Below are 22,560 nucleotides of genomic sequence, written 5' to 3'. Positions count from 1 at the left end.
TGCATGCTAAAGGCAATGCTGTTTTACATGGGCTGCCAGGCTGAGAGTGGGGCTGGGGTGAGGACAAGTGGCTGTGGCTGAGCTGCCTCAGCTGAGGGTTTACTAAGCCAGAGGGTTGGATTCTACTTAAATTAACCATAAATTAATTGGCAAACATCCTGTACATATGTATATAGCCCTTGGACAGTATGCTCATGTCTGTTCTAGGACAAAAGTATCTGTAGTTGTAGCAATCAATTACTCTGTGTTTAAGAACTTGTGTTTTTGTAAATTACTACTGCTGGCCTCGGATCATTCCTCAGTACAGAGGTCAAAGTTTCCCAAACCTAACTCAGACTCTTAAGGATATGAAGACCTCTTGCAACACCCAGCAAAAGCATAATTGTGGTGTAAGCCATAATCCCTTTACCCTAGAAATCCTCTGTCATGCTTTTTTTTTTTACATGATTGCTTTATGAGTTTTCCTTAAAATCATTAAACTATTTTAGGATGGACTAAAGGACTCTCCTTTAGAAGAATCTCTTAGAAATTCTACCTGCTGTCTTGGGACACCTTGATGTTGGGAAAGATGGCAAAAAAATGCCAAGCCCTTCACCCACATCCCTCTGCAAAATGGAGGAGAAAAAAGAGAGGAAAAAAATTAGGTATGACACAAATCTTTGTACCTCTCACAAAGTGGCAGGAAGCAATAGTAGTCAAGGATTTAAAGATTCCCAGGTAATATTTCACATGAGTATTTGCTGAGTGTACTGTTACAGGGGTAAGTGGAAAGCAGATGCCAAAGCAGTCAAAGAGATTGGCCACAGCCAGGGAAGCACCACAGCTCTCAGGTGAGCCCAGCTCATTTCCTTGGTACCTTTGTCCTGGAATGGAGCAGCCCTGGCACAGCAAATCCCAACAAGTGGATGCAGCAGGGTACTTCTCTGATCAGTCAGCTGGAATATCAGTCAGCTGGGGAAAAAATGTAAGGGACCATTGACCAGAAACATCAGGTTTCCTGAAGGGGGTTGATAGTTCTTCTTTGCAGGTCATCCGTGGAGAAAGGGCAAGAGACTACACGGCCTCTCTGCTAAACACACACTTGAGAAAACAACAGTCTGAAGGAGACTGTGTCCTGCTCAAACTGATGATGGGAGAATTTATGAGGTTTCTCAACTTTTTGGGATAAATCACTTTTTCATAACTAGGTAAATATCCCTGCGGAGACAAGTGTGACTTGTGCAACTAAACCATACCTCAGAGAGAGCTCTGAGCCTTGCAAGTGCTGGACCCCACCACTCACACTCTCCACTGGCCTCTGGTCTTGGTGTAATAATTTCAGAGGGACTGAGAGAGCAGTGCATCATATCAGTGCATCCTAACCCACAATAAATCCTGTGCACCCAGTAAAAGGGTGCAAATCACAGCTACCTCTTAACACCCACAGCCTGCACTTCCCAGCACAGCTCAAAGGCTCTCAGAGGAAATGGAGGAAAATACTGCCATCCCCTGACCCTGCACCAGGTCTGGTTCATTTCCACAGTCTTAGACTTTGTAAAGCAGCCAAACAAGGTTACCCCACAAAGCAAAAACTGCTCCAAGCACAGTGTCCCACAAACCCAGCAGGGCACAGCAGGAGAGGGTTTACATTGCCCAAAGAGCACAAGAGAGCCTTGTAAGAGCTCTCAGCAATCACAACAGCCAAGATAAAGTTAGCAGAAAGCTTCAGAGCTACGCAACCTCCAAAAAAGAAGTTGCTTTTAGTTTAATTGGCAAAATAAGAGATGGCCATTTCAGCTTGCTTTTTTTGACAGTCCAGCTACACATCTCACTGTAAGTAATTCATAAGAGAGCTCAGCTTTTTAGAAAATGTGAACTTCAGTCACGCTTCTCTGAAAGTTTGGTGCTTGGCACTGTTCCCATGGTCACACTGTGAGCAGAGGCTAAGCCTGAGGATGTGACAAGCCTCTGGACTTCCCACACCTCCCACCAGCCCCTGGCAGGGCTGGCACCCTCTGCCCCACTCCCACTCACACTCTGAGGCTCTGCACTGATACAAACAAACAAACAAGGGAAAAAACCCTCCCAACTGTGTTGGGAAAAAAGAATTCCAACTTACAAACCGTGACAGCAGAATTGTGTTTCTCAGAAAACTATCATAAGCTGATACATCAATATTTAGCTCTCAGAACCACAAGTAGAGAATGCCCAACAAAATTTCCTTTTTATCATTTGCTACCAAACCACGAGGCTGCCACTACTGCCTGTCCTTCAGGGACAGACAGACACTGCCTGTACCCTTCTCACCAAAGCCAAGGGGCAGAGGGATGGGCCAGTTTCCTCACTGAGCAAATCCATAAGTTCAATGAGTTTTGGTAGGACGAACAAGGATCATAAAAGCTAAATCTCTCTTCTCTCCAAGAATCTGGTTTTCCTACTATGTACCACTGCCAAAGGCAACTGCTTTTTGGACAAAACTTGGTTCCCAACAAGCTACTGCTCTAATACATTCATTTTAAAGAGCTGTAACATGCAACAAATTTTCAGAAAACTCCAAATAGCAAGCAGCTGCCCCATAGTAAAACATTCCCTACTTTGGAAGAGGCACAGTGTGACATTATCTGCTGAGGGAAGAAGTGTCACTGGGAGGCTGAGGGCTGTGAGTGACAGCAGTGCCACAGAGGTTGAGCTGACTGTTCGTTCTCCTGACAGATCTCAGCTCCACTGCACAGCAGGGAACACGACCAGCACCTCCAGGACTGAGGACATGCAACGCCATCACTAATTGACAGGAGGAGCAGAACCACCCTCTCATCTGGAATTCTGCAGAAAGCAGATCTGTTCCTGCCAGAGACAAAATAGAAAACCCCAAGTTTTAAGTAAAGGAAAAGCTCCAGCAGCATCAGTGGAAGCATGAAGCACTGTCTGAGTTCACAGGACTTATTCTTCCTTTTGTTAACAAAACAAAACCTGTTTGGGTTTGCAAAATCCCCTCTGCCTGGCTTTGAAATGTTTAATTCCTCTAAAAAGTCAATTTTACCCTCAGGTTTTTCATCTGGAGGACACACTGACCTATGCATGGAAAAATAACTAGTTACCCTGGTCGTGAAGTCCTCTTCAGCATACAAACCCATACTTAGTTTCAATTCATGTCCCCTGCCTTCTTCTGAACTCTTTCATTGTTTGTTTGTGGTCCCTGTAAGAGTATCTGCAGAAACAAATACATCAACCATCCACACTAGTGGTGCTGCAGTGATAAGTATGTGCCAACACAGGTTAGGAAATTAATTCTCCATTCACAAATCCCACTCAAGAGTTCAATTTTTCATTGCACTCATCAACCAAGTTTTAAAGACATAAAACTAAAATATTGGCATCATACTACACAAAACTGCCAAAATGGCAAAAAATGAAAAGTAAATCAGTTTGTTCAGACTAAAGCCAGAAGAGGAACATGAAGAACTCCTCTCAGTTTTGTACCTTTAAATAGACCCCTTGCATCTTGTGCTGAGGGCAGGGACAAAGCCCTGCACATGGGGACACAGCCTGGCCTGAGTGCAGCCCTTGTGCTCTGGGTACATGGTGGCCCTTAGCCTGCAGGACACAGAATTCCCACCGGGCATCCAAGTGGAAAGAGACAGCGAGCTGGCCGGTCAGGACAGCTCAGCAGGGCAGGTCTGGCTCCTGCTGCATCACTGCCACAGAATGAGCCCTGGGGGTGAGGGGGGAACAGCACAGGTACAAATATGGGGGGAAAAATCCTTCTGAACGCTCAGAAATTAAGGGTCTAACTTCATGAGTCATCACCCTCCAAGATCTTAACAGGGTTGAAAGTGTCATTTCAGTAACTATTTGGCCCACTAATAAATCTCTTCAGTATTTGAAAACAACACTTTGCTTTGGTTTGGTTTGAAAAGTAAAAAGCAGATATCTCGCCAGCAATCCCAGTGCCATCCACGCTTCAGTACAAACTCTGGATTCCAGTATTTATGGGCCTACACTCTGATGCTCATCCTGTGCTGAAATATTTATCTTTGAGTTAAAGCTCATGGAAAAGTGCAGTTTTTACCAGGCAGTTAAACTGTATGCAGGACACATCACTTCTGCTTCAAGTTACCAGAGTAATAGGTGTGGCTGTCCTCAACCATTTGTGGAATTTCTCACCAAACTTATGAAAAGTTATGAAGGAAGGAAAAAAAAAAAACCAAACCAAAAACCCAAAACAGCAATAAAAAAAAATTAAAATTGGAAGGAAAAGCAGACAGTATTCCAAAAAGAACACACATCTGCAAATTAATCATCTCAGCTCAACACTGATTTTGACCTACCTACATATCCCACAGATATGTTTGTGCATTTAAGCCTGGAATTAAAAGCACTGCTGTAAACAGAGCTCTACACCTCAGTGTCAGAAGAGCCACAACCCTGATAACTCAGTGGGAATGAGGAGCATCTTTCTGATGATGCAAAAGGGCAGCTACTCCTAAATAAAGGAAGACTGCTTTCAATGCAGATCAAGGTTCTTTTGTTGTGCTTTAATTAACAAATTACCTTAGTTTTTTTTCAAAGAAAATTCTTATAAAGAAGGTCTACTTTGCCAATTACTTACTGAGGTTGTTTTTCTGCTTAAATTTTATTAGAGATAACATAACCTCAGACTCAAAGGCAGAACGGGGTAGTAAATGTGTAACTTTAAAAATAAGTTGTCTTTTAGTGGCAAATAAGACGAGACTCGTCAAGTTTCCACCACATCCCTGCAGGGAGCTAAAGGTCACTGCTAACTCAAATGAAAACAATGGGAAGCAGAGGATGCCATTCTTTCATTTTTGTCCAGTGATTCTGTGTTTTCTTTGCATGGATTTACTTAGGAAACTGGGAAGTTTAAAACACAATGAAAAGATTTCAATGTCACCATTTTCCCTGTAACAAGACCAATAATCTGTTCATGTCACTTTATAAAATGTTTGATTTACAAAGCAGATACATCTTCCTTGAAATAGGCATATAAAATGTTTGGTTTCCTATGCAACTTTCAAATTAACATGGAAAATAATTCTGCTCTTGCCAAAAAAATAGTGAGTTCTCATTTCCAACAAAGAAACAGACAGGCCTTAAATATGTTAAAACATTATTTAACGAACAGACTAATATATATCTTGATTTTTAAAACTCCTTGAAATAGTATCAGTTTAGTTCACTCAGAAATGAAAGACCCATCTGGCCAACAAAGAGATTTTCTTTACACAAAAAAAAAAAATCCCAATTTCTCAGGATCTATTGCTCAAAAATTGTCTATCAGGTAATAAAGTGGCAGAACCAAAGCCACATTTCCTGCCACTCCAAGCAAGGGTGGGAATCCTTATTTGAGTCCCCCATGCCGGAATCAGTCTTCTTCATGAGCAACATTTTACTCCCAAAACTGCTTTTAAATCTTGAATATCCCTTTTTCATTCCAAGCTCTTCTGCTATGCAAGGACATTAACTCTGTACATATATCTGCAGACTACCTTTGAACATTGAAAACACTATCAAAACCCATCTCAGATTATCTTGTCTACCACATTCAAAACAGATATCACCTAATTTATGTCAACACATTTCCATGTCAAAAAGCAGGTTCCAGCTCTCTCCCTTTCTCCTGGAACAAAGCCATACATGTGGGAGCTGGCTTACACAATGCTAAGCCTTTCACTTTATGTAGAGTGACAGAGTTACAGATTTTACAAGAAACAGAAGAAAAGGGCCTGGGAGTTTGATGTGAGGCCAACAGCACAACCCATGGCAAAAGAGAACGGTCTGGAAGAATGCACAAATTAGAGACTCTGCTGTTTAACTTCACAGCAAGTGTAACACCATCATTTATTACATTTTGGCCCTAAAGGGGGTATCAAGAAAACCTAAAAGGGGCTGAATGCTGAAATGTTTTTGCAAAGCAGAGGACTTAAACATCACTTCCTCGGTGCCTTTGAAACTTAAAAATCTGACTCTGGGCAATAAAACTATTTAGTATGTCATGCACATTAAAGCTATTCAGTTTGTATCTTGTCATCCTGTGCCAATTTAAATTACAGTTCTATGATGATACCTAATTATTTTACCCAAAGAGCAGATAACAATGTGTAGAATGACACAGGACCAAGCCAATTCTTACTGAACCTCCACTGGATGAATGGGTCTTATATACAACATTACTGAAATTCACATGGAAAACTGAGCTTGGGACATTGCTAACAATGTCTTAATTCCATCCATGGCTGGTAAAGCAATTTCAGACAAGTACATACACCAATATTGCAGTGTGAGCATATTATATCCATATACAGCACCAAAACAGAACACAATGCAAAATTGTTCTCCTACATCTGCCAGTGCTTCTGTGGCCCCCTTCTAAAATGACAATGTAAATCTTGCATTGAAACTATTATATTTCACCTTGAGGCCACTCTGCTCATTATCATATTTTCTTTAAGCTTCTTTCACTTTTTGCTGAGAACTATAAAACTTTAGCTGTCCATATCTCAAAATACTTATTTCTTCTTTGAGGACTCATTTGAAAGTCAGTTGAGATTCCAACTGCTCAAGAAGTGGAATATTTTCAGTGTATTGTTACTATTCCTTAAGTAAGCCATTTCTGGAGTCCTTTCTCAATGTGACAGCCAAGAGAGGTGAACAAATGTTCATAAAATAAAAAAACAAAACAGCTATTTATCACTGTTGGTAGTGGCGACTGCTGGATATAACAATTTCAATGGATGTTAAAAATAATTCTCACTCAAATACCTCTCCCTTTCTTGACATGGACATTTACTTGAACATGAGGAACAAATATAAAAGCATGCAGAATGGAAAGCAAAAGTTTCCAAAAGGTATTTTTTTCTTAGATTCAAATTAACTATGAACGACTTTCTTAATAAGACATTCTTCATTGTCACATAGATTGTAAGCATCCTCCAACCTACAATTCATTGAATGAGAAGTATTTGCAAGTGGGTGTAACCATTTTGTACCTTTAATTTATACTTAAACTTAGCATTTTGAATGTAAAATCTGAATTGCTGGTATATTAAATAGCAAGGCAAAGCTGTTAACTTGCATTGGAATTTCACACCACATGTAATACTGGGAATGGTAAAAACTCATTAATGCATCACCTCCTGTTATTCTGCCTGGCTTATAAGTACACTCTACAAGTAGAAAATTTCTCTCTGTAAATGTACTTACACTTCAATCTGAGCCATACAATTAGGAATACAAAAGGTACAACGCAGTAAGAAAAATATCTAGAACTAAAGAGAAATAAAGGCTTGGTTTTAATACTTCCTCTATTGACGGATTCAGGTGGCAGAAAAGGAAAAGCTTAGTACTTAACTACATAAAATGGCCAGGGAAAAGACAGAGCAAACTCAGAGAGCAGCACTGAAGAACAGAAAAGGCACAAGAATTTTCAGCTGAGTTTCAGTGAAGTCTTTACCAACAGCAAATACTCCAAAAAATTCAGAGTCTAACCTTGCTCATCTCAGGCACACCAAGAATTGCCCTCAGAAGCAGTGACACATTTTGCATGAGTTGGTTTGCACGACAAGGAGAGGCACCAACAATAATGCTTTGAAAATTGAAACCACAGCTTATGCTGTCTTTGTAGTTTAGCCATCTATATAATGTGAGTGATTTATAGTTTGGGTTTTTTCCAATTTACATAACAAACAACAGGAAACTTAAAAAGATAAAAATTAGACCAGTTCACATGTTACTATACCACTTTATACCATTTAAAAATTAGACTCCCATCCCCTGGAGAAAGGATTCTTGCCTTACAGCAACAGCATTAAAAGTATCAGTCTGAAAGTCTGGAGCTGCAAAGACTGAGAAGAGTTCATGGATGTCAGCGTGGGAAGGATCCTCTCAGTGCCAGCAAGGATCTCTGTGCAGGAGAGCTGACGTCGGTGGAAGTGGGAGGGAATGGGATGGGAAATGATTGAGGACAGCTTCGGTGGGAGCAGGGAGGACTCAGCAGAGGGTGGATGGCCTCGCTGGAAGCATGGACAGAGAGTGTGGGAGTATCAAAGGAGGGAGTGCTGGTGTGTTCCGAGGGAAAGGAATTACCAGACAGGGAGGAAAGGAGCAGACAGCTTAATGGACTAAATAACGTGTGCTAACTGCTGAAATGAGATCCACTGCAGGTGCCATACAGCACACAGCCATGCAGAATTATGCAACGTGGGCTTGCAGTGACTGCAAAATTCACAGGCAATTTCAGGGTTTGAATGCAGAAAACTTACTGGCTGTAGGGGCATGGATTTTAACTGGTTGCCCCACATCAGCTGATAAATCAAAAGACTATTTCACATTCGGTCCTTCTGACTTGGGAGTCATTTTAATTTCAAGCAAATGAAGTGTGGATTCACTCTCTGATCCCCTTGCAACAAAATGCACATATTTCTGTATTAAATGTACCAACAGGGAGAGTTCCTCAAGGAAAGAGGAAGGAAATCTTGCATACGTAAAAGAATGACAGAGCAAAATCAAGGTGCCACAGTGTATATTAATGTGCTGGAGAAGAGCCACACACACAGGATGTTGGGATAGCATATGATTATGAATATCACAGCCAATTCTAAATAAACACCCAAGAAGTCCTTATGCCTTTCAGCATTTACTCCATTTATGTTATGGATTAAACAGTTATTATTCTAGTGGTGTTTAAGCAGGTTTCTATAAATCCAAGTACCTTTATCACAAATTCAACTATAAAAATATCTGAAAATCATAACTAATATATATGAAAAGGACAGACTGTCACAATTTTGAGTCCACTTCCTTGAGATTTTTAGAGTTAAAAATCAGGGAAACTCCTCTTTGCAACAGTACTGGTTAAGTGTAATTTGACATTCTTTATGTAGCACTGGATAATCAAACCCCAGTCCTTGCATCCAAGTCCTGCTCTTCTTTCACTTAGTACAGGGTTTCATCTGCAGAGGCAGTACGTTGAAAATTAAGGAAGAGTTTCCATGGCTGGTTCACTGTTTAAATATGGCACTTAATCCAAGATGATCATAATTGTCAAATAAAAGCCACATATGAAAATATTAATTAAGGAGGGAAATACAGGTGCCATGACCTAAAAGAGGATTTCCATTTCTCACATATTGTCACCATATTCATACATAACAGAAATAGGTATTACAGCATTTACCTCTGCTCACACACACTTTCAGGATTATTCTGCAAATTTGGGTGGATTTACTTAGGGTTTCCCATACTAGAAAAGAACATGTCACTTTTTTAGCTACAGTTTATACACTGATGCAAATCACAAAATACAGTATGCTCACACCACCCATTCAGAAAATGACCCTCTGCTATTTGGCCAGGAGAAAGATAAAACAAGACATGAACACAAAACCAAAGTCAAGGGCTAGTTACCAACAGATATAATGCCATTTTACAACTAACATGGGACTTTTTTTTCTTTTTGATACATTTTCTGAATTGAAAAATGTGCACTATAGCTAGCAAACTGATTCAGTAATAGTAATATAATAGTAAATATTATTGCGCTATTGAAACTATACATGTTTTAATGAACTTAGCACTAATGCCAGTCAAAGTGAAAACATGAAATTTACACACAGGCCAACTTCTGTTGAGAGCTCTAACACAGCATTCTGTTGGCTTTAATTTGAGACTATACAACAACTTAAAGCACCCTGAACCAAGTGAAAAATCAATCAGGAAGATTACTGGCAATTCACACAAATTGTGGGTGACACTACCAGTGCCCAAAGCACACCAAGTTTGCATTTTGGGTTTTCTGAAGGAATCCCCAGTGTCATAAAGAATGTACTATACACTCCAAGAAATAGCAATGGTTCTTAGTAGCACCCTAACTCTCAATTCTTCCTAAAGTCAAAAATCCTTTTAATTACAAAACAGCACAACATCCTGCCCAATGCTCCTGTTGCCTTCAGGAATTTCAGGCTCCTGCACATTGTTTTCAGTTTTCTCACTCTTTCCAAACTTCACTGAGTGGTGAGAACTGCTCTGCAGTGATCCCTCTCCAGCACAATCTCTGAGACAGCACAGTTATCCAGCACTGCAAATCTGGTCCTACTACACACGCTAATGATAAATGCAGAGAAAGAAATACCATGCTGCCTGACAGCTCTAAAGATTATTACAGGGTTTTGCACATGAAAATAATGTAGATTTGATGTGTCCAACAGATTTTGTATTCAACTGATCACAAACAGAGCTCCATTTTCATTTCTCAGAACCCATCTTTCACAGAACTGTGCTAAAGAGTGATGACAGGGGCAGAAAATGTGACTGTGATAAAAATCTGAGTGGCTGTCAATGAGATGACAGCATGCACACAAACCAACAGCAACCTATGGAGTCTGGCTGAATTATCCAAACCTAGTAACAAGAATTTGTTCAAAGTTCTTGAAGGTGAACAACAAAATTTAACTAAATTAAGACTGCTTCCCACACATGCTTCTGGAAACAGGTTTGAGGGATTTTTTTTTTTCCCCTTAAATAATCACACAAAACAAATTCACAGAACAAAAATTTGAAAAGACTACTTTTGATTCAGGTTTTGTAGCATTCAGTTATAATCCCTATTACAAATTCAGCTAGCAAAACAAGTGTCAGGACTGAGATGACAGCTGAAGCTTGCTCAGCGTGGCTGCTGTGTTAAACACCCGTGAGCTCATCTATCGCGTGTGAACAGGGCCGTAAAGTTCATTTCCTGTGCAGGGCTGTTAACACTGAAATTGAGTTTAGTACACCACCATTCAGCTTCATGTTCTTAGTTAAGTATTGCTAATTCCTCCCCAGCTCACTACTCTCAAAGTGTCTGCTAATTTTCAAGACTTTTTTTAAATTATGAAACTTACTAAACTATGACCAAAGATTGCTAAATCTGAAGGAAAACAATCAAAGAAAATCACCCACATAACTGAAGTAAATTATTCCAGGTCAATACTCTAGAAGTTGTCTTCATAAGCAAGTAAAAACCCTAAGAAAACAACAAACCATTAGATTTTCTGTTAGTCTGCAAAGCACTAACAGATTCAGCTAGATCTCACTTGCATCTCAAGCCTGTATCTTATATTTACAACGTGTGTATCTCAGTTCTTATCACAGCAACCAGAAGAGATCAGCCATGTTATATAATATCCCCAAGGCTGCTACAATGTGATTTTTCTTACATTTGCAACTCATTTTTACAAAATGAAAAAAATAGTTTCCAAAAAAAAAAAAAAAAAGCAAAGAAGCAAAGATATAATACAAACCTATAACATTAGGAGCTAAAGTACAACTCATAGATAAACAGATAAAGAGCAAACAGACAAACACGCACTCTAAACCACGAACTGTCTCACTTCCAAGAAAATAATCACAAATCACAATTTTTTTCAGTATGTGTCTGTCAACTCCATACAGTCTTGTGCTGTTCCTCTAAAGTACGGGCGCAAACACACGGAAAAAAAACCGCAAAAAAACTCCCTATTTGCAGCAACAGACAAGGTCAACAAGTTGTTAATGTAAATCAGGACCCAGAGCAAAACACGCTGCCGCTCTCCCTTAACTCTCCAAATTGAAGGGCTACGAAGAGCGGTCAGCCCAGCTGGCAGACGGCGATGTGCCCCCGTTTGCAGCGGCGACAAGCGCGGAGAGCCAGGCGGGCCGGGCCGGCCCCAGCGCGGGGCTCGGCGCATCCCGCACGGCGCGGCCGCTCCATGGGGACATGAACACCGCTCTCCTTGCCGCAATCAGCAAAACTCATTCTGCGGAGCGAACAAAGAGGCTTGGGTACCTCTGCAAAGTCGCCAAGACACGGATTAGTGTATAAACGAAAGTAAAGCCCAAGCCGGGAAAAGCTCCCGCACAGCGGCCGGGAGTGCCTGGGCTGAACCGCTACAGCCAGCGCCTGTTCTGAGAGAAACCGTGCTCGTGTTTAGCACCCTTTTTACCTTAACATTGGGTCTGCCGGTCTGGGCCTCTGCCTCCATGCTCTGGCTGTTCTCCCTCTTGTCTTTCTTAGAGGAATTAGTCCTCGCCTCATAAGTGGATGTGTTGTAGCATTTAATGAATAATCCTGGGACGGGGTTGCCTTGCTGCTGTTGAGACATGGTTGTGTTGGTCTGGTGAGGGAAATTGTACTCCTCAGACTCATTGCTACTGTGACAGATCACTCTGCTGTCAGAGAGGTTGGTGCTTGGAACACAGCCCATGCTTTGTGGCCACCTGGGGAATACTTCTAAATTGTATATATATATACGTGTATATATATATGTATATAAATCTTTCCTTCCCGTTGATATTCTCCCCCTGCTTAATTTTTTTTGTTAACAGGTTGAATCTCTGTCCTGCGTCTCCACTACACTCTGAAGCATTGCCATCGGTCCCTTCTACACCACCAGAAACGTGTCTGTTCTCCTCGTCCTCCAGGAAACAGGTCCTTTTAGCTCAATCTCAGCAGTGGGCTGGGGAGCTGGAGGGGAGGGAAGGGGGAAATCAAGAACCGGTCGACTTCGTATTTTCACAGATTATTATTAATTTGTCTAAGCCATCTGAGAATCTTGGTAACGTTTTCTTTTCCTTCTTGTGAAAGCAGGAAAAAAAATTGGAGAAAAAAAAGGCAAAAACAACAAAAAAGGCAAAAATAACAAAAAAAAACCCCAAGCCCCAAACCACACACACCTCGGCGTCGGCTCGGCGCTCAGAGCGGCCGGGGGCACGGCACCATCTCCTCCCCCGAGCCCGGAGCGCGGCGCATTTTCCACCCGGGCTTGCTCCGCGTTACCGATTAACCCGGGACCGGGCCGGGGGCCGCTCCCCACCTCCGCGTCCGCGCTCACTCCTCGCGGTCCCGCTCGGCGCTGCGCTGTGCCGGGGGTGCGCTTTGCGGTGCGCTTTGGGGCCAAAAATCAAAAAACCCCAACGATTTATTAAAAAACACCAGCGAAGAGCGAGAGCCGCCCGGCCGCGCCGGGGAGCGGGCTGCGCCCCTCACGCCGCGCTGGGCTCGTCCCGCGCCGCCTCGGTCGCGGGCGGGCGGGCGGCCGCCGCGGGGGTGACATTCAGGTTCCCGTCGGAAGGAAGGAAGGAAGAGCCCCCCGTCAGGCGGCAGCGCGGCTCTCCGGCCGCCGCAGCGGCATCCCGGCTCAGCGCCGCGGGGCAGGGGCGGCCCGGGCCGCGGGGAGCCCCCTCGGGGGACGGGGCACGGCCCGCAGCGCTTCCCTCAGCCGCGGGGGCAGCCGGCGCGGCGGGCGGACGCATCAAAGGGCCTCCATGATGCGGCTGGTTTTTTGGGCAGAGAAGTGATGCGAAACGGCGAGAAGGGAAAAATTTAAAAAATAAAAAAAAAAAGGGCGAGGAAAATCAAAAAGAGCGAGAAGTAGAAGGAGAACGATCCTAGCGTCCCATCCCGGCGGCAAGGGCTGCAGCGGCGAGAGCTCTGGTTCCCGGGGCCGTGGTGTCTGCATCCCTCAGCAGGGAAATGCCGGGCTCCCCGCAGCCGCCGTCCCTCGCGCCGCGCTCACCTTGTTATTATTGATGTTCCTCGGCGGCGGCCGCGGCCCCTCCGCGCCCCGCCCGCCCCGCCGGCCCCGCCCCGGCTCCCCCCGCGCCGCCCCGGCCCCGGGCCCGGCCCCGGCCGAGCCAATGCAGCGCCCGGCGGCGCTGACCTCCGGCCCGCGCTGGCGTCAATGCAGATCAGGGCCGCGGCCAATGCCGCGCCGGCCCCGCCCGAGCCCCGCACCGCAGCGCAGCGCTCCGAGAGAGGGGCAGCCCCGGGACAGCGCCTCGGGGAGGCAGCGAGCCCCGGGAGACACCTGGTGTCCTGCCTCAGAGAGCGGTCAGCCGCCTCGGTTGGTGCTTCCCATCGTTTTCCTTTTCGGCTCTGCCCATGCCAATTTCTTTGAAAATATTTTTGAGAGCGAAGCCTGTGAAAAGGGAAGATGGTGCTATGGGTGGAGCCAGGCCCCGGGGCTTGGGAAATCAACTGCAGGCAGACTTTTCCTGGAATATGTATGTAAAATAAACCTTTTCTCTTTCTGTATCATATGAAAGTAACCATGCTTCCTTATCCTATAGATGTGCTGGGAGACTAGATGTCTCAATGTACTTTTAGAGAGAACATGCTGTATTTAAAGCCCGTTAGACGCCATACCCAGAGCAAAACAAGTTACCACCATAAACAATTTGTGTTCCAGAAGTACCAGCTCAAGTGCAGCCCAGATTCAACGACAGAAATACAACAGTGTACTCTACCACAGACCACACACAGCCCATGGCATCTTCACCTGCCTTTCGCTTTTTTCACTATGTCATTCATAGCTTCTGCTACCTCTATTCTCAATGACTGACAGAGGTGCTTCTCCAAGCTCCTGCCTGTTTTCACTAACTCAGTGGCAACAGCAATTTAGGGAAGGCCCAACCAAATTTTAGATTTAGGAACATGGTGAAAACCAAATATCAAACACGTGTCTTTTATCAATAAGCTCCAGCATTTGAAGAGGGGAAAATGATGTGTTACACGAGGAAACTGTTTGAACTACTCCTGCTTTGTGCCATGAACACTTCTGTGGTCCCCTGGCAGAATCACTGTGTTTCAGAAGAACCCAATTCAGCAGGAGCACATTTGTGTGCATTCAGGAAAGCCACACTTTTAACAGTACCTTAACTACATGACAAATGCCATCAGGTCATAATTAAAAGTAAAACATGCAGATAAGTGATGACTATGGACAACAAGAATGGCAAGAAGCAGCTTTTCACTCATACATGTAACAGCATCACTTGATCCAGATGAGAGCACCTTGCAAAGTTGAGAGATGCAAAGCCAAAAGTCAGTGCTTTTGAGAAATGTGGTTTTTCAGGATAACCACAGTACTTGCAATGCAGAAATGCTTTTATTTACTTCTCATAATTGCTAGCATTAAAGGCTGGAAAATCAAGTCTTTCCTTCCTCGATGTTCCTGCTACTGTGCAGTTTCAAGTATAAGCAATAGTCACATAAACTTCACCCACCCCATTAATTTAGCTGATCTATGGAGCCTGTTATAACCAGGAGAAGAAGTCAGCTTCCTGTGCCCTCTCATCACTTTGGAGAGCCACTCAATATAAGCATTTAACAATAAATGAAGGGAAAGGCTTACCATACCCATTTGAAACAGTGGGCACTGCTTGGAGATGGATTTCATCCTCATTCTTTTCCTTTATATTAAACATTATTTACTAAATGCCATTAATAAGAACACATTTATGTGCAGCTAGAAAAAGACTGTGGAAGAAGAGAATGCTACAATTCCTACTTGTGCTGTTAATTCCTACTTGTGCAGGCTCCCTTCCTCAGCCCTAATGGATCTGTCAGCAAAACTGCTCTTGCACTTTATTTTGGTGGCCCTGGAGGAGTCAGAGACAGCAAAACTTCATTTTCAGAGCTGCACATTCAGTTTGCAGTGCTGACACCTAGAGTTAAGCTTTCTACTTTGTAAAATAAATGGGTCTGGTTTGCAGGTACATAAAATGTACAATTCATGGTGTCATTTAAAAAAAAAATCAATGTTGGAAAAATCTCTGCTTTCCACTTTGAATGCAAACAAATTCCCACTCAACCAATACAAAATATATGTAAATTACAGGCAAATACTGGGGGGGAGAGGAAATGCTTTGTTTGATAACAACATGACAAAACAAGAAAATGTACATGCAGATATGATGTGCATGATCACTTTGCTCTTTTAAAAAGTAGTCCCACAACTGTCCATTGGCAGGTTATTACTGGTTATTTCTACAGCCTAACTTCATTAAAAAAACCAAACTAAAATGAATCCATTTGCAACATTTCCAGATGAGAACTCACACTGCCTTGAATGGGAGGATGAGATGAGACTGAATAATCCCTTAGTAGTTTAATAAAAGCCATTGAAAAATCACTGGGGTTATTGTCACACTGATAAAAATTCAACTAAAGACAAAAAAACTGCTCTTTGAACAAGACACTGGAATTGTCTTGTTTCTCTACAATTTGGAAACGCTGGTGCTGGGTTTTATTGCCAATAGAAAAATACAGTTGAAAGTATACATTTACCCAGAGCCTAGAATCAGAGAGAAGGAGTAAAAGCATCAAAATTGTTGGCAATGGTTGTCATTTGTCACTGCACTGTATGAAGTGTGTGGATAAAGGGCCTTGTTCACACTTACTGCTGAAATGCAGCTCAGGAAATGGTGGACCCTGTTATAAAAAAACAAAAAAGTCATGCAAAATAGCAGAGGAAGCCTAGGAGTGTAGACACTGGCAGATTAGGGCTGTGGGGGAAGTGCAAGGTCAGTACAGAGTCAGTAAGGGAGAGGTCAGAAGCGAACCAGCTCTAGGAGACAGCTGGAGGAATGAGAAAGGTTATTTATGGATAATAAGGTTGAATTTCATTCAGGACTGCAGAATAAGAAAGAATGCTAGGAAAGAGCTTGGAATGATTGTTATCAGCTTCATCTGCAGACAAGTGGGTGCTGGGGAAGATCAAAGTATTTGGAGAACAAAACAAGTGTCAAAATTAAAAGGATTGAAAGGACGCTATTCAGCCACATCCTCATCCTTCTCACAGAGAAATCACATTGGATCCTGCATGTTTTTGAGAAAAGACTGAATATACTGCCCCCCAGATACCCCCCACTATTCCCCATATCTGCTACCTCCCCCACATTTCCATAAGCAAAACCCTTTCTGTGCCAGCAGTGTCCATCCATTTCCCACTGCACATTGTAGGAGTTCGTGCTCGAGCACTGGGACAGTTCACTCCTGTCCAGTCACACAGAGATGCATGCAAAGGCCCAGAGCAAAAATTTGCTGCCAAAATCCCAATTCTGATAACACTTCAGTACCTGAGACAAGGGCAGGCAGAATGATGCAGAAGGAAAGATGGGCTAACATCTGCATGAACAACAAATATCAGTGGATACTTCGGGAAAGTGTCTGTCCAGCAAAGGCAGAGTGAGCATGACTGCAGTCCTGTGAGCACAGGCAGCAATCTTGGTAGGAGATTGCTCTGTGTGGTTTTAATTGCTTCTCCCCCCAAGCCAGCTGTATGTTCCAACTGTGTCTTTTGGCCTTCTGAAGAGTTAGGCAATCCTGTTGGTCTCTAGGCCAGTGAAGGAGGCAGTGGGGAGAAGGAGAACTGTGGAAAATGTGCCAGCACGCCAACAGCTGAATGGACTCTACAACACTAACTACTGACACGTGCAAGCTCTGACAGAGTTTTCCTACCCATCCCAAATATTCTAGAAGAGGAAACAAGGACCATATGCTGCCTTAGCCCCAAGTAAGTATCAGCATTACACCCCACCAGGGTTATCTGCTTGTTTGTGTTTGAGCATCAGGTATCCTGGAACAGGGTGTTTCCAGGTGGCACAAGAGTGAAATTTGTCCTGAGAGAGCTCATCTCCAGCTCCTGGAATGTACAGAAGTACAGTGAGTTTGTTTTGTGCAGCACTTTGCTGATGTCCTGAAAAGCCCCAAAGCAGCTGAGAGCAGGCTGTCCTGGTGTCCTGGCAGGCTGTCCAGCTGCTGCTGTTGTGTAATTGCAATTGCAGAACACAGACAGCTGTCTGTACCACTTGGAAATCAGAGCCTTCAAGGCAGCCTAAGTCAGCAACTTTTTCAACTCTAGCACTAAAAACATTCAAGTCCAAAGCTCAGATACTTCATGTATGTACAAGCTCCATCATCATAACTGGTGTGAGAACAGCTTTTACAGCTGTAGTTTACACATCACACTCTGCACTGCTCAGTGATCAGCAGATAGACACACTATTTCTAGGAGAAAAGTGTACCCCCTTCTCCACTGCACCTTCTTTCCACTTTGACTACCTTCTTTGCTGTCCATCTGTCCAATGCTTCTCAAGTTTCCCTCAGCATTTTACTTTCTCTGCTTTGTTTTTGGTGGGCTCTCCCCAAACTGCCCAGGAGCAGCACCTGCTTCCACAGCAGGTGCAGAGTGAAGGTGAGCAGATCTCTGCCACTCAGCTTCAATGGCTGGGCACAGACCTTCAGATGCTGCTGCTCTCCCTCCCACTCCTCCCTTCCCCAGCGTCCAGTGCCCATTCCTACCCCACATGTTCCCAGTGCTTGAGCCTGGACCCTGCACAGCCCAGGGAGAGCAGCAGCTCTGGGTGCAGGAGGCTGCCCTGGATCACCCAGCTGCTCCTGACCTGCTGCCAAAGCAGCCTCCAGCAGCTCCTACTGCCCGGCCTCGCCTCCAGCTGACCAGAAATTTGTGGGGAAGGGAGGAACAAAGCGCTGTCGTCCCCACCCAGTCCCCTCTAATTACCCAGTGCTTCACAAGCAGTATTATCTGTCTGCATACACAGGGCCATGCAGCCAGCTGTGACCAGAGAGAATTAGCTGTTCCCCTCTTGGAGAATTTTCCCTTCTCTCTTCCTAAGTTTTTTTAAGCCAACTTACATTTATCGAGCATGCAGCCTTTTGAGTTTGTGATTTACTAAACCAAGGATGACAATTGGTGCCTTTAGGTGGAGCGGTATACCCAATTCTTACACCCTGCAAGTGCCTGTTCCTCTGCTTCCTAGGAGCATTGGATCCTTTTCTTAGTCAGCCTCAGCCCAAAAGTGACCACAGCCTCAGGACCCTTCAGACTCCTGAACTGGTTCCCAATGCCACAAGCCCCTATATTCCATTGTGGCCTGCCTGGATCCAATAAGATAAAACAAAACCAAAAAAAGATGAGTAAAAGAAAGAAGCAACTTGTGTCCTCCCTCAGTAAGTCAGTTTTCTTTGTTCATCAGAGCTAGAAGGACAAGCTCTTAGTCTTTATTGTCCACCCCAGCAACTAAAAGATCAGTTCAGGCTAATGAACTCACTCAGGACAGCCTCTCAATTCCAGACTCCTTGCCCCTGAGTCTCCCCCAGGATCTCACTGTCTCCTGCCCAGCAGCCACTTTCTTGTTTGCTCCTGGTTAACCAGAGTGCTAGTGACCAGCAGCCTGCCTGCCTTCCTGTGCCAGCATCCTTAACCCTTCCCAAAGGGAGACAGAGTAAGAATGGCAAAGAGAATGACAAAATACGGAGCTAGAAGCTCATTCTTGCTGTATGGCAGCAGCAGAAGCTGAAAAACTCTCAGAATTAATCATTAAGACTAGACTGTACACCTGCAAAACAGATGGCTTTCATGGTTGGTGAATTTATTATGTAAGGAACAGATACATCATCCATGGTCATACTGAGCAGTGATTTATTATATATTCACAATAGCAAAAAAATCCCATGTCTTGTCTGTGAGATTTATGTTCTTAGATCACTGAAACAACTGAAGAATTTATCCTACAAAGTTGTCTGAATATAACACAGGGAACTCGAACTCATTTGAATACTGAACAGCTCCTAGCTGTGTTCTCAAGTACATTTCTTTTCTTTGGGTCAAAACAGTATCTTTAAAGACATTCAGTCATTCCTGGCTGTGTACAGTCCTTCTCCAATGTAAAGTCTTTCTGTGGATCATATGTGCAAGCAGCTGAACCCTTAATTAACCAAGGGGATCATACCCTACCACCAACAGGTAACCCAGAGATGACTGTGCAATTGAATATATCCCTTTTCCCAGGAATATTCCAAATCCAATCTTTCATTGCAGTCAGGCTCTGATTTTCCAGCAATGGCAGAGCATTTGTCCAATCCTGTTCTTTCCAACTGCATTCTCATTTCTGTAAGCTCCCACCAGGGAAGTTGCAGTCCTTGTCTCCTGCCAACATGCAGTTCTGCCTGCAGACAGCTGTAAGGAGGGATGTACAAGAATCTCTGTGGTGCCATGGCACAGCACCCATAGATCATGGTTCTTGTAAACTCCATTTTATAGCTGTCTGCACATCCAGCTGGGCAGCAGGAAGAGCAACACCACAAGAATTGCAAGAGGAGATGACAACTCAGGGGAGAGATAAGGAGAAACCACACTCAAGGGAGAGGGCAGGTGGAAAAAACCAAGCCATGGAAGTTTTCTGGGGATAGCTATGCAAAAAAAGAGAAACAGACTCAGGATGCGTCAGGGAGATAAATCTTGGGAGTTTTTGAAAAGGGGAAGGCAGCGCTTGCAGGCTCACTCACCACAGCCCTAACAAACATAAATCTTTCTCACATGGGCACCATCCTTCCCAGCACATTCACCAGGGCTGCCTGGAGCACAGCTATCACGGAAGGATCTGTCATATTAAGCAGAACAGCACTTGGCAGTTTGTGTGAATTATGGTTAGGGCCAGCACAGCTGGGTGCTGCAGGGGTTGACAGGCTCTGTAACACAAGCACAATAGCAAGCACTAAAAAAAAATTTAAAAAAAAAATCTCCAAAATGTTTTGGGAACAGAGTTGAAAAATACTTTTAAAACACGTCCTTTAAAATGCGTGAGAGACTTCCAAACAGATGGGGTGGGGAACGATGTGATGAATTGAGGGGGCTGATCTCATGGTTTAGATCTGCCTTGGCAAGATCTCCTGGGTCTGCACTTACTGTGCCCAAGTGGGTGGGTGCTAGTGCTCCATCAAGAGGCTTTTTAATCTGTGCTCACTTGCAAGAAGCTGCAGTGCCATCTCCGTCCATCTCTGTGTCCCTGACAAATCTCCAGGCACAGCTCCCCACTTCCAATCCCTGCACACAAAGGCCCCACTCTGGTGGCTGCCGGAAACCAGGAGCAACCCTCATCTCTCACAGGGCCCCAGTGCCAAACACACCTTCCCCCAGAACCCAGATCTGGTTTACACTTCTGCTTTTGGGGAGTTTCAGAGCAAACCATTCCACACATTACCTTTACAATGAATTAATGTAACCAAGTCAAAACAATCACTCCTAAATTCACTACCACAACAAGTATACCAATCTGGACACAGCAATTGAAGATATATCCATCTCCTTGCACTCTTGGAAGTTCAGTGGGCAAGTGTCAGTGCACTTTGAGAAGGTCAGGATCATACCATGCATGTAACATCCCTTCAGACCCCAAGCAGACTGCTTCCCTCTTGCTCAGCTGCTATAAACACCTAAAGGTCACATTTTCCTTTCAACAGTCTTGGGCACCAAAAAAACAAGCACTTTTTAAAATAAAGCTGAGTCTTTAGGACTTCAAAAAACTGATCTAAATTGAGTATTCTTTTAAAAGGAAACTAAATAACTTCATTTCACAGATTCACAGGGGGAAAGCTATGCGGCCTTTTAGGAGGAGGGGGTGAATTGAGAAAAAAAAAAAAAGTATGTATATAAAGTGCCTATTGTAAGACAATCTCACTATAAAAGTTTTTTCCAAACACAGCCACATTTCTTTTTCAGGAGGAACAGCAAATCTCAGAAAAATCAGTCTTTCTCTGGGGAGAAATACAGGTATTCAAGAAAACTTTTACAAGAGGGAGCAGTTTAAATTCAGCTTACCTGGTGCAGACTGCATGGACTGGTGCTGCACAGGGCAGGCAGTGGTGGTGGCACTCTGTGTGACTCAGCTGAGCCTGGCTCTCCAGAGGATCACTTCTGGGCAGCACGAGGGTTATTCCCCTCATCCTGCACCCAGAGCTGCCATCTGACTTGATCAGTTTTCACTCAGTGCCCTGACTCACCCATACATCACACACAGGTGAGCAAACCTTGCTGCCCACTGCCACCCAGGGGGAATTTTTAGGAAGTTCTGGGAGAGGGACATCAGGACATTTTCCCCCAAAATAGCAACAGTTATCCTGGACTTATACCTGCCCCTGACTGAGCAAAGCATCCCCCAAATCCCTACCAAACCCCCAGAGAGATTGAAAGAGGAGAGATATAACAGGCCCTGTACACCTGCAGTTAATTTAGTGTCTAGGCAGCAGCCCAGTCTCACAGCTGAAACTCTGGGTCCAGCTGTGAAGTATTTCACTGATTGTGTAATGATGATAAAAAAGAAAAATTAAAGAAGTAAATAGCAATATAGCAAGTTCCATCCCTCATAGCATTTCCATTCAAGTTTTTATTAATATTATAAGCTAAATAACAGAAAACAGTTTGTATACAAGGGATGTTTTGGAAGCACTCTGCTCAGAGACAAACTGTAGGTGTACATGCTTCAACTTCTTTCATGTAAATGCTGTTTTCAGAAAATAAACCAGAAAAATGCAAACTCTCCTGACTGTTAGCTCAGGTTGTTGAACATTTGAGAATGGAAAAGGGCATTAGCCTACAATGACAGTTAAGGGATTTTCATCACTGTATGAATTACCTGCAAAATTACATACACACACAGGGAAATCACTGACACAAAGGTTTAAATACGGCTGTAAGTGCTTTGTAAAACACATTTTATATACTTATTTGTTTGCTGGCTGTGTTGGCTGCTTCTTAACATGTGGAAAAGAGAAATGAAATTATCACCCAAGGATGGCTCTGGGATACAAAGGACCCTGTGGAAGTGCCTGGGCTGTCCCAGCATCCTGGGCAGGGTGGGCAGCTGCAGCTGGTCCTGACAGCAGCATAATGGCGTCCCCTCACTGCAGCCCTCCATACTATGTGAGGAATATATAAATAATCAGTGTTTCCTCCTGGCAGCCCT

At 43.8% G+C, this 22,560-nt stretch overlaps 1 protein-coding gene across 5 annotated transcripts in view; it reads right to left on the bottom strand.

Moving 5' to 3' along the window:
• Nucleotides 1-21,608, bottom strand: part of PDE8A (phosphodiesterase 8A) — a 120,866-nt gene extending 99,258 nt beyond the window's left edge. For 2 of the 5 annotated variants that reach the window (XM_064721924.1, XM_064721926.1), the window contains exon 1: nt 11,958-13,518. In XM_064721924.1, the coding sequence (XP_064577994.1) occupies nt 11,958-12,218 (261 nt within the window). In that variant the 5' untranslated portion in view covers nt 12,219-13,518. The other 3 variants (XM_064721925.1, XM_064721927.1, XM_064721928.1) reach the window with 3 other exon arrangements.
• Nucleotides 21,609-22,560: the final 952 nt, after the last annotated feature.

Source organism: Zonotrichia leucophrys, chromosome 10 (assembly GCF_028769735.1).
Source record: "Zonotrichia leucophrys gambelii isolate GWCS_2022_RI chromosome 10, RI_Zleu_2.0, whole genome shotgun sequence".
NCBI lineage: Eukaryota > Metazoa > Chordata > Aves > Passeriformes > Passerellidae > Zonotrichia > Zonotrichia leucophrys.
Note: the sequence above shows the minus strand (reverse complement) of the source record. Positions and strands in the feature narration are given on the sequence as shown.